This window comes from Folsomia candida, unplaced genomic scaffold (genome assembly GCF_002217175.1).
Source record: "Folsomia candida strain VU population unplaced genomic scaffold, ASM221717v1 Fcan01_Sc011, whole genome shotgun sequence".
NCBI lineage: Eukaryota > Metazoa > Arthropoda > Collembola > Entomobryomorpha > Isotomidae > Folsomia > Folsomia candida.
The window spans coordinates 3310156-3322511 of NW_019091203.1; the positions used below are offsets into that span (position 1 = coordinate 3310156).

At 35.8% G+C, this 12356-nt stretch overlaps 1 protein-coding gene across 1 annotated transcript; it reads left to right on the forward strand.

The window, feature by feature from the left end:
* The first annotated feature begins 157 nt into the window (after positions 1–157).
* Positions 158–4371, forward strand: LOC110854856. The gene is made up of 9 exons (XM_022103284.2): positions 158–688; positions 781–1002; positions 1086–1197; positions 1301–1631; positions 1710–1847; positions 1922–2138; positions 2651–2881; positions 3343–3519; positions 4169–4371. Exons 1-9 carry the CDS (start codon positions 313–315, stop codon positions 4360–4362), a joined length of 1998 nt encoding a protein of 665 aa, XP_021958976.1. The 5' UTR covers positions 158–312; the 3' UTR covers positions 4363–4371.
* Positions 4372–12356: the final 7985 nt, after the last annotated feature.

Sequence of the window (12356 nt, forward strand, 5' to 3'; positions counted from 1 at the left end):
ATCGTAAAATTCATTTTAAAACCCTGAGCTGCATCCTTCAGTATCTGACTTATCCCTGATAAGTTATCAGGAACAAAATAAATATACTTGAAAGGTTAAAATGTTGTCAAAACTGACCATGTCCTTTTTGCACGGTCCCTTTTTTCATGAAGAGAAATTCATACCGAGTCCAGTCCAGCATTGCCCAGAGCGGGTCTCAGCTGCTGCTCGAATAAAATGTAAACATTTCACAATAATCAATTAATTTTATTTGTAATATTAACACAAAAATTTACTAGAGTATTAACTGATCTATAAAATAGCTCAATTATTATGGAGTCTATTTCTCCAGTCATCGTGCTCCTCAATCGGAACACGAAACAATTCGAATTAAGTGAAACTGTTAATGACTTTGAAATAAAAAATATGTCAAAGTCAAAAATAATTAAAAAGTGTTCAATTTGTGGCTCGTCGTCGCTAGGCCATCGCCCCATAAGGAAAAAACAACTTTGTTCCTTCCGCCAGCTCGTGAAATGCCGTGGGAATCGGAAAAGTCTGCCAACTTGTGACCCTTGTCGCCAACATTTGGACCAATTAATTAAACTAAAGGAGGAAATTAATCAATTGACCGTGGCGATGGAGGCGCTGGCGAAATTAATCAAGTTAAAGATGAAATATCAAGAAATTGCGGGGAGAAAGAGCGATTCAGGTTTTTATTTATATTTACATAAAAGTTTGCAAATTGCAATTAAATAAACTTATAAATTGAAAAGTAAATAATGTGTGCACTTAAAAAAATAGATCTAGACGTTTTGAATGACGAGGACGAGACCAACTCATCGTCTACACTTTCGGCAGATGAACAGGAAGCTGAAACACTTGACACGGATAAGGATGAAAATCCTGCCAGTGACGATGATGACGTAAAACCAGTAATTGTTAATTATGAAGATGACGATCCTGCTGATCCAAGTTACTTGACTGAAGGGCGAAAAGTTAGGGAGGAGATAATCTGGAAACCAGGTGGGACGGAAATGCAAATTTTAAATAGTATTTAGACTGTGTATTTAAATTAATTTATTGGAAATTATAATTTGCATACGTAGAAATCAAATATAAACGTCCTGGGCCCTGGAGCAAAACCCGGAAGAATGGAACAGTGGTCGAAAATGCGAAGGAGGGGAAAACCAAAAGCACTGAAAGTGAAGATATGTCAAGGTGGTTGAAGATTTATAACAATTATTTGCAATTAAGACAATTATTTACAATTAATTTTAACTATTTTAAGATCGATTATAGACTAATTATTATTTTTCGACAGCTTTTTAAAACTAGAACTGAAAGAAGAAGAAGAACAAAATGTCGAGAACTGGGCTTTATGCTCATTTTCGGACCAGGGTAGCGATCGCGATACGGAAATGATCCTTCCCGACGACAACGATAATAAGAACGGCATCCCAAAAAGAACCAGGGACCAATTTATTACCCAGGCTGAAACCACGGAAGCTTTTTTGCCATCAGATTACTCCACGGGGGGCGATTTACCCTCAAAAAATTGCAGTACGTTGGACCCTGAAACTGCTCCACCAACAATTATTCGAGTACAACCACCACAAAATATTATTCGACTTCTGCCAACCACATCTGGTCAGGTATTTCCTAAGAAAATTTGTCTACTTTGAACATAAAGAATTAAACAGAATGCATTCACATATCGATTATTTTTTTAGAGAGAACGATTCATCACAGAAGCCGTCTGCCCAAAGTGTGGAACGCGATCGAGAGATTTGCAGTACTGCGAGTACTGCAAAGCTCGATTGTCGAATTCTACAAAAACCGTCAACATCAAAGAATTTAAGAAAACGGATGTAAGTAATTTAAAAACATGCTGATTTAATTAATTCAAGCGATTATGACTTTAAATTTTAAACATTAATCCCAGACCGAAAAACACGTTGATCTGGACGAGTCACTTTGCAAAAGACCCACGAAAAAATTGAAATCATCGCTTCCCGAGAATGGAACTCAATCATCCTCAAATAGCGAAATCGTCAAGATTATTAAGGTCCCACATCAAAAGCCATACGAAAATCTACTTGTCGACGCCTTTTCGTCCAAACATGGTGGGAACGAGGGCGATAACTTGGGTGTAAGTCAAGGTATAAATTCGGACAACGAGCACAAATCCAAGAGTAATTAGATGTAGGGTTGTACAATGTCGGTGTCGTGTCGTTTTGTCAAATTTTGACATTTATGAAAAACTATTTATAACGCTTAAATTAAATTACAGTTGTTGAACTACGTTGAAGTTAACTTCAACCTGAATGTCAGAACTTCTGTCATAAATGTGATTTTTATCTTAAATATCTAGCTTTTGATAAATATCGGACAAATATGACATTTACGACACAGAAGTGATGACATTTAGACCATCCGGTCATCCGGCTTGAAGTTAACTTCAACATACGCATATGTAGTTAAGCAACCTTATTTTAATTTAAACGGTACAGTTTGTCATTAATGTCAAAAATGGCACCACGTTTATATCATTTTCAGTAAATGTCAATTGCCATAAATGTCCGACATTGACACAAGTGTCTGACACTTATGACATTTACATATGACATAGAACCCTAATTAGCTGTACAGATTTTAATATTGTCAAATCCAGAATCTAACTTGGATGAAGACGATGACGAAATTCAGGTCGTATCCGAAAAATTAGCACCTACCGTCAGGAAACCAGCACCATCTAATTTTTCACCCGACACGAAGATAACCCTTCAGTGTCGCACCATCAACGTGGGGACTTATCGAGCTCAGGCTGCAGGTCAGGGTGGCTTTATTCTTGCGACTATTTGCCAGAACGGGATCGAATTCGCAATGTTGCACACTCAATGCGGTACATTTATTTACTTTATGATACAATTCTTTACGAGCGTACTCACGACAACGTCGTATTTCGCATTGCAACTCATTCAGGAAACTTGCAAAAATCAAAAAAAAATATGAGGGGATTCGCAAAATATGACTTCGCAAATCTACAAAGAAACGCTTATTTTGACGTTAAATAAGTGTTTTTAGCAAATTTGCGAAGTCATATTTTACGTATATAGATTTCTGTAATTTAATTTTTATTGATTGATGAGGATGAGGTTGGGAAATAATTTTGTGAAATAAGAACATGCCCGATTGCTGGGTAAATTTGCGAAAAAAAAATTCCATAGTTTCCCAGCAAAGTTTTGCTAAATTTCGCAAGTGCTGAGCTCAATTTGCGACATATGCAAAGGTTGACTACCTGAGTACGCTGAATTTCTATTTGCATAAGTATGCTAAAAAGTACTATGTCTCTGTAAAATCCAGGAAGGACACCTGTGAAGTGTTGTATCCCAATGCAGTCTATTACGCAAGTTGAAATTCATCCTCACGTGATCTCCCTCAGCCTGCAGGGCAAATCTTATCTGAAGCAGCTGAGATCATCGCTAGGATTTAGTAAAAACCCGAAAGACGCCAATTACCACTACCATCCACACAGTACAAGTAAGTATTTAGGTATAATGAGGAGAACTTCCGTACTTGCCAATAGCAGATCGTGATGACCTTATTTTACATGTAATAGTATCCGCGTGCACTATGCAAACATCTGCTCAAAGTCATCAAAAAAAAGTTAAAGACGGGGTATTTTCGCCTTTTTTTACAGAAACACGAAAATTGTCCCACTTGATCAAACCCTCGACAAAAACCTTGTTTTTCTCGAATCTTGAAAACATACTTCCAGACGCAAAGTAAATAGTTGCACGATCATATCAAGTACAAAACCCAGTTTTTTTCAAAAATTTTCATTTTTTTGAGTCACCAAATACCTACTCTAAAAATTTGAAAGGTTAATTTTAGGTGTTGGATATTATAAAACGACTCTCTGGAATGTAATGGTGGAAAGCTTTCAAATTCGGATCGAATTTGTAATTTTGACGAGCATGTGAAAAGATATTGATTTTCGTGTTTTTTTTGGGGGGGGGGGGGGCGGGGGTAAATGAATCGAATTAGTGCGTTTTAGTGCACTCATCGGGTATCCAACTTGCATAGAAATCTGTTATTGGCCAGTACGGAGGCTCTCCTCCTCCACAATTACATACAAAACTTATTTAAGTTGAAGACAATAATTAATTCTGCCTGCATATTTAAATAGATCCCTGTCAGACAAGAATCACACTTATTTCACACAACAGCTTGATCAACAAGATGCCCATACTGAAGTTTCTCATTCCCAGCCCGGCTTATACCCTGTACGCACTTAATAAAGTCAAGGGGGTCCACCTTGAAAAAATTATCCGTTTGACTGAAAGGTCCGAGAAAATAAATATGCGCATAAACTGTGCCTAGTATTTTTTATGTTTGTTGTCCTAGCTTAATATTTTTTTTACCCACACTCTAAAAAATAGGTAAAATATATTCAAGGTTGAGTACACCACTAAGGGTTCAAATTTGTGCAACGTTGTGCAAAATTTGTCCACCCGTTGGAAAAATTTACACAATATTTGACAAATTTTGCACATCGGTTGAATAAATGTTACCTTTTGATTTTGTCGTCCTCTTTTTTACTCAACCTTGAGTAAATTTTGCTTATTTTTATTAAATTTTCTTGTTTATTGTTAGTCCGTGTTCGGCATTAAAATTATAATGGCGATTAACACGCTTGCCGTGTAGTGCAAGAAAACTGCCAAATACAAGATCGCAGATCCGATTTGCACGGTAGCACGGTTAGAAAAACTCATGAACGGGGAGGGCTTTTTGTAAGTATTTTGATAATTGTATTCCCAAAACGTAGTTTGTTTTGTGTGCATACATAAAACAAACTTGTAGGTTCCATGGATCTACATTATTCGAGCAAATTGAGAATTTTTGCAAAATGGAAATGTGCATGCATAATTATGATTAAAGTTAAAAAAAAGTTTAAAGAACATAACATTGCTATAAAAAATCCTGATTAGTATCTCATGTACATATAATGAAAAACTTGCTCTCTCAGCTATCTATTGTAATAACTTAGCCATTTCAATTAATTATTCCACGAAGCATATATTTAGATATGTAATTACATTTTTATCTGGATGCGTGCAATCCTGTTTAGACATTTGGCATGACATTTACCATGTCATACTTTTACCACCTTGTAATTATTTATTTAGAAAGAGACAATCCCCTTAGCCGCATACTTTACATATGTTTTAAATTAATTAAATGTCTCCCACTCACGGAAAGCTTGAAGATAAAAAGACTTATTTTGATCAATATCACATCATTTATTAATGTTATCTGACAGTATTTAGTGGTATCGCTTGATGGGTTTAAAATATTTCTTACTGTCTCAAACGATTGCAATTATATACAAATATTTCAAGCTCTGAGAATTTACTGAAATGTTAATCGCAATATTCCTTTTTGTATATTTATTGTCCCATTTCATCATTTCAACACACCCTACGGAAACCAAAAAGTTTGACGGGTTTGCTCCCCTGAAAGGCATACTAGACTCGTTACTGGCAGCAATACCGCTACTAATTATGGTAATGTCAATTTATATCGAAACGACTAAATCTGGAGCAATGCGAAGTACCTCGTTTTCACCGTGGTTGTACATTGTGGGATCAGTTTTAGAAGAACCAGCCTCCGTTCCTGGGGATATAGAGAAAAAATATTTTTTTCGTATCGTACTGGGTACTTGGTCGCTGCTTGCGGTAAATTTCACAAGTAGCTATAGCAGCTTAATGGTCACGGACTTAAACGCTCCATATCCACCGATTAGAATCAATCATTTTCAAGACTTGGTATGTGATCACCACTTATATAACCAGCGGATGCAAAAATTCAAACAATATGATTCTAACCAAATTACGGTTCACGAATGGTTAGAGTATTTTCTAGGTATTTTTATTCCCTTAAATGATATTTGGACAACGGCAGAAACTCAAAGGTTTCAAAATAATAGAGGTGAAATGGCAAACGTTTCGAGTAATTGTTTCAAATTGTTGTCACGTCGGTTAGAATATTATGGCCGGCTCTACGAATTTTATGAGTTTCTGTTAAATCAAATCTCTTTGACGAGAGATACATTAAGCCACGGTTCGATTTATACAGGTTTTAACTTATTAGAATCTCCCCATTACTTGTTGTTATTTCAGCTAATGGATACACGACATGCCTTCGGGCCAAACATAACTGATTCTCCGGGTAATGAAACCATTGAGGCAAACAAAGCAATTGATTTAGAAGTTGGACAGTGTGGTAAAGCTGTTTTTATTGCATATTCTAATTCATTGTTGGTTGAACTTGAATATTTTAGGGTAATGTTTCCCCAGAAACAGTTTTACAGTGGAAAGATATTCCATGGAGAACTTGGAGGTTGGAGATTTGCTGATATTGGATATTCCAAGGTTATGACGTATTTTCTAAATATTGTGGAAAGTGGAATCTACAAAAGATTGTGGGAGGAAGGCCTAGATCGGGTAATAAAGAGCATAGGTAGTATTGTGAATAAGACATCGAAAATTAAGGAAAATGATGCAATGCCAATGACTGACGGTGTGACCACATTGTTTTATGTTTGCGTAATTGTTATTGCTTTCGCCATTCTGGTTCTGACAGTGGAAAGTAGAAGTATTGTTTTCACCCATACAATTGTGATGATTAAAACGGTTAGAATGTTTTTGGCCTTTAAACTATTTAAGATTTACGATTACTGTTTCAATATTTCTTCATCAGAAAGAGCGATGTATTAATGTTTCGTCGTGCAATATAAAAACACGAAATAAAATTAATCGGAAGGTATTTTGTATAAATTGCCTACTTAATTCAGCTGAAGATCCTACTAGCAGTCTAGTAGTCGACTGAGTACACCCGGTAGTTTGAGAAGCATTTCCTTCCCCTTGGCGGACAGATATTCCCATCCGTAGTGAGCGGAGTGGGAATAGTCGGCCCTCAATTAAAGATAAATAAATCAAAATCAGAGACGGAAAATCCCACCCATTTTCAGTGAGAGGAATGGGCAAATGTTACACTGTATTTTTAAATTTAAGTTTCGTCCTGATTTTTTCTTGAAATTAAAAATTTAGAAAAAGGTCGCCGAAAAATTAATTATTGCATAATACTTGATGAATGACGTCAATGAGGTAACGATTTTTTGCTACGTCATGCTTTATTTTATTATCAGATCTTTTGATATGTAAAGGTCTTCCGTCTAAATAATAATATATTTAAATGGTATTTAAATAAATTCACATCCACACAATACAATTATATATACTTGTTATTACTGAATCACCTGTAGACTTAATGCATAAACAAATAAATAAATGTAATATTATATGTACATATATGTATAGAATAGAGTTCGGTGTGGAAAAATTTCTTTAATTAAACTGTAATAGCTTGCATTTCTTGATGAATGACAAAGTTTTTATACCTTGCTATATATGTAACTAATCACCGGTTTAAAAAATTAACAACATAATTATTTATGCATATCTGTATTTATGCGCTTCCGCATATCATTATAAAGAGTGCTATAGTAAAAGTCAAATCTCTTTGTGCCAAGCTAAAAATAAACACCACGAAGGTGTTGCAACTTCTGAATTGTTTTTAGGAAGTCATATATGACAGCGTGAAGGGCCAGCTCAGTTTGGCAACCGCGTAAGGGCCTGCTCCATACCTTTGCATGTATAAGAGAAGGGCCTTTCTATTTTTAGCTTGGCACAAAGAGATTTGACTTTTACAATAGAACATTTATCGTCGTAAAAGTATAGACAAATGTTTTGGCTAATAAAAAACAAGATTGGGATTTGCAAAAAGATTAGGTTAAGATTATTGGTTTTTAAATATTTTGTTACGAGATCTTAAGAAAGCAGAAAGTTACCTTTCTTTCATTTAATCCTTATTTGCTCATCTAAACGTTATATTAATTCTTAATATTTCAAATAATGCGTGTATGCGTTTTGTTCCATCCAGATTTTTTTGCTATACGATAAGTTCTAACTCCTCAAAAGAAGAAATGACACGGTTTGTCTCACACAGAATTCTTGGACCACCAATGGAGTCAACGGTTCAACAAAATTATTTCCAAATTCCAGTCTCAACAACACGAGTGACATTTGTCTCCTCTTTTCCACCCTATTGCGACATCTCCTCTTGCATTCTGCAATCCATTTTTGACTCGACTCGTTTATACGTCCAGCCGCAGAAAATAGCAATATCGAGAACACAAGGATCACGATGTAAGTCCATAGGAACAAGATTGCCTGGATCTTATTTGTATCGTCCGAATGCAGTGAATGTATTCCTGTGCAGGACAATAAAATTTGCAAACTTGGCACTACCAGTGCTGTGACGAGAAAGATTCGCGATCTGATGCAAGAGTTTAACAATTTCTCGTAAACCTTCAATTTTTCGTAGGACTTAATCAATTCCACAAATGAAGCATTTGACCTGGCTTTCCTTTCGAAAGCTTCCCCTGACTGCCATAGAAATGTGATACCTTGCATCATAACGGTTCCTGTGTAGTACACAAGGCCAGTCATTAAATGTTGCATTGCTACGAATTCCAGTGTCGCCAAGAATAGTTGAGTTGTGTAGGTTAATGTATTTTGGCATTTTGTGTTCAAGATTTCTCCATTTCCAGAGCACAGCAGAGATGTTAGTAGGATAGGTTGACAAGGACTTAGTAATGAGAGAGTTGATGTTCCCAAGGAAATTAACAAACCGTTAGTTTCTGCTGCCCAGTACAAGAATCGGATACACAATTGGACGTGTGAAGGTTTCTTGAGACCTGAAATGAGTAATTTAACTGTAAGAAAATGGATACAGTAAGGCATGCATTGAATTTAATTTGGTATTAAAGTTGACACCGTTTGCTAAACTTATATATACAGGGCCGCCAAAATTTAGTACGGATTACGTAGAATTAACAAAGACACCAGACAACCAGCCCAAGAAAAAACTATTTACTTTATTGCTATATTTTACCACACTGCAAATTTGCTTATACGTATGGTGATGGTGATACAAAGGTTATTATTTATATTGAAGCATTTAAGAGCAGTACGACAGTCAGTGTTTCGTTTCTTGCGGGTTTTTCTCATTTTTTGCACTGCAAAGCAAGAAATGCAAGAAACGCAAGGTGCAAGAAATGCAAAAAAGTGCAAGAAACACAGCGCCATCTAGCGACGCGCCTTCGGAACTATGGCGGCGGGAAGGAGTTTCTTGCACTTTGCATTTCTTGCGGGTAAAAATAGCTGCAAGAAACCAATTTCTTGCGGTTATTTCTTGCAAGTGGTTACTTGCACCCGAAACACTGACGACAGTCGAATTTTATCAGATAAATTTATTCATTTAGCAAGAAAGCATATGCGTAAATGTTACGCGAAGCAATGTTTATGTATATACATACCAAATTCCTTGTTGGGATGACGAATTATAGAATTTACAAGGTGCACGGCAACATGATCGATGGGAAGGTCCAAACGTAGCATAAAGCTGGCCCAGTAAAACATAGATCCTGCGGCAGCCTCTGCCTTATGGATTAAATTTGATTGAACAAAGGTGGAGAAAAGACGACACGAAGATACTAGGAAACTGACGACTAAAGTTAAAATGATTACTTTTTGTGACTTGGTTCCCTTTACAACTATTTTCTTTTGTTTGGTGTCCCATTTTACGGGTAAGCATCGATAGTTAGAGCCACGGCTGAGGTTACGCTGGATGAGATAGATATCTTGGGGAAACATTTAGACCTAAGGGTATAGATTAACGAAAACACCCGTCAGGAACGCACGTTGCTAAGGAGATATCAAATATTGGATGATGATAAGACTGTAGTAAGCACGATATATATACATACCAACTTACTTAAATACATATGTATGTTACTTAATTTAACATTACTTACATAACCTGAACACTTCTTGTCTAATAAATATTAATCCATGAGGTGAAGATAGCATAATTCGACGAGTTATAAATATAACTTATGTAAAATCTGATATGCATGTCTGTGTTGATAAATAATTCTGTAGAAAGGACTCCGTAGAATATGCAGATGGATATATTCCGGAGAATATAATCAAAATTGCTGCAAGACTAGTGGTTAGCAAGAAGGTAAGATGTCGACAGGAAAAAACTTATACGTTTAGGATGATCCTAAAAATACGAAAAAGCGTACGTGCCACGGCTTCTTAATTAAAAAAGCAACAACTGCTATTTATATTCTTAAAGTGTGCTGTCCAGCACGTTCACTTTGCTAATAACTCACCAAGCATTCAGGTATTAAATAGAGTTAGCAGAAAGCTGAAATTGGTCTAATATCTGGTATCGTTAGAAGGGTGGTAGTAGTTTGTATCTAACTCGTAAATTTTTCATGACACAGCAACACTCCATCATAAATAAGGCTCGTTATTAGGATTCCGATAGAGTTAAATGTGTAGCACAGCCAGTAATAATTCAATACCAGTTTTCCATGAGTCTATGTAGCGTCTGACGATGTGGATAACTTATTATTTTTATATTTATGCTCTGGATGGAGATAGGCTGGACAAAATTTTATACGCTACAACCAGAACCCCTTAAAATATTGAACACTTACATAAAAAACGCTGTCAAATCATTATTGACCTGAATATTGGCACATATGACGTATCAAAGAAATTTGATGCCGCCTGGCTGAACGCCCTTCCATCGCCGCAACTTGGAACCCTTCTATCCAACGAATCGCTTCGTATTGCAATTTCCTTCCGTTTTGTTTGTGTTGTGTCAAGCACAAACATGGGGCGCAAATAACCTCGCAAGGCTACCATGGCCTTTCTTGCCGACGTAGTGCGCTGCCATGGAGCCCCCAACGACGTAATTACGAGAACGCAATTCGATAGAAGACTACTTGTTACTAAAGTGCTACCTCGCTGAGTTACGGCAGAATTGTAACCTGTAAAAATTGTGTCATAAAATTATTGAGAGTGCACGCAGAACAGGGTTCGGAAAAACCCAGGGTTTTAATCAAAAATTATAAAACCCATGGGTTTTAATGGGTTTTACCATGTTAATTGGGTTTTATTTGGGTTTTAATGGGTTTTATTGGGTTTTATTAGTTTTAAGTAATAACTTACCAAAAATAATTCGGAATTTGTATCTATTCGGAAATTATTTTTGTTTTATAACACTTGAAATCTGTGATGCTAAAGGATGGAGTCAATTGTTGATTTGTTCCGAATTTTCATACACTAGAATAGTAATGAAATAGACTACTTTAGAATGAATTGAGATAACGCCTTCTAACGTATAGGAGATGTATTTAACTTCTAGAATGTAGTTTTAAGGTGAAACTCAATTAAAACCCAATAAAACCCATTAAAACCCAAATAAAACCCACTTAACATGGTAAAACTCAGTGGGTTTTATTCATTTACAACCCATTAAAACCCATTAAAACCCAATAAAACCCAACCCATTAAAACCCAGGTCGGAATACCCTGACGCAGAAGCACACGACGAACATCAGAACCGATAGAGTCACATATTTATATTAGTATACCATTTATACCGAGATTCTTCGAATGTATGCCTATATTCGGATATCTGTGTTAGCACGGTGATGTCATGCAGCATTAAAGTTTTATTTGCGAGCATGTGAGTAATTTAGTTACAAACCAGGCAACACAGTCTGGGTGGAATAATCATGAGAATGAGACTTGGGTAAAGAGCACGACAACAACCCGGTTCGACGGAGACATTTAGCAATAATTTTAGAATTCCACGTTAATTAGTAACAATGATACACATATACAATGTTCAATTCTCCAGAATTTAGCACAGCATTAGCTAACAAGCTAATAGTGAAGAAGGTCAGGACAAATTTAAAACTGAAACTTATTTTGTTGTTCGAGGTCGCACATTTTTAAACATTTTTAAACATTGTGCATTATTCTTTTGTTGCACGTGAACTAAAGTTGGCTACACAACTCCTGTATGTTTGTACATGCTGTAAAACATTGTCGTCATTTTCAAAAGTATGCAAATGTACTTCAAATTATAAATTCAGTAGATCATGCAAAATCTCACATGTAACATTAGGTTGATAAATTTATTTGTCTTCATTTGGCTGATAAATTTCGAAAATTGATATACTTTCCTCATTGCTAATTGTAAATATTATTAAAAATTAAAAATGAATATATTTTGTTTAATTTTTTTTCATAGAATGAGAAAATGCGGAATAATAATTTACAGTTACGGCTTGTCAACGAATTTGATTTTCAATGAAATTACAGTTACCCATTTTTAGGTATAATCTTGTTAATTACCTAGGGTTTTACATTGTTGAATGTAGTTAGACG

Bases quoted from the DNA above. Each gene is read 5' to 3' on its own strand.
- LOC110854856 (XM_022103284.2), top strand. From the start codon at position 313: ATGGAGTCTATTTCTCCAGTCATCGTGCTCCTCAATCGGAACACGAAA. The intron at 1,632-1,709 runs GTATTTCCTAAG...TTATTTTTTTAG, and splicing joins TGCCAACCACATCTGGTCAG to AGAGAACGATTCATCACAGA. The intron at 2,139-2,650 runs GTATAAATTCGG...TGTCAAATCCAG, and splicing joins TAACTTGGGTGTAAGTCAAG to AATCTAACTTGGATGAAGAC.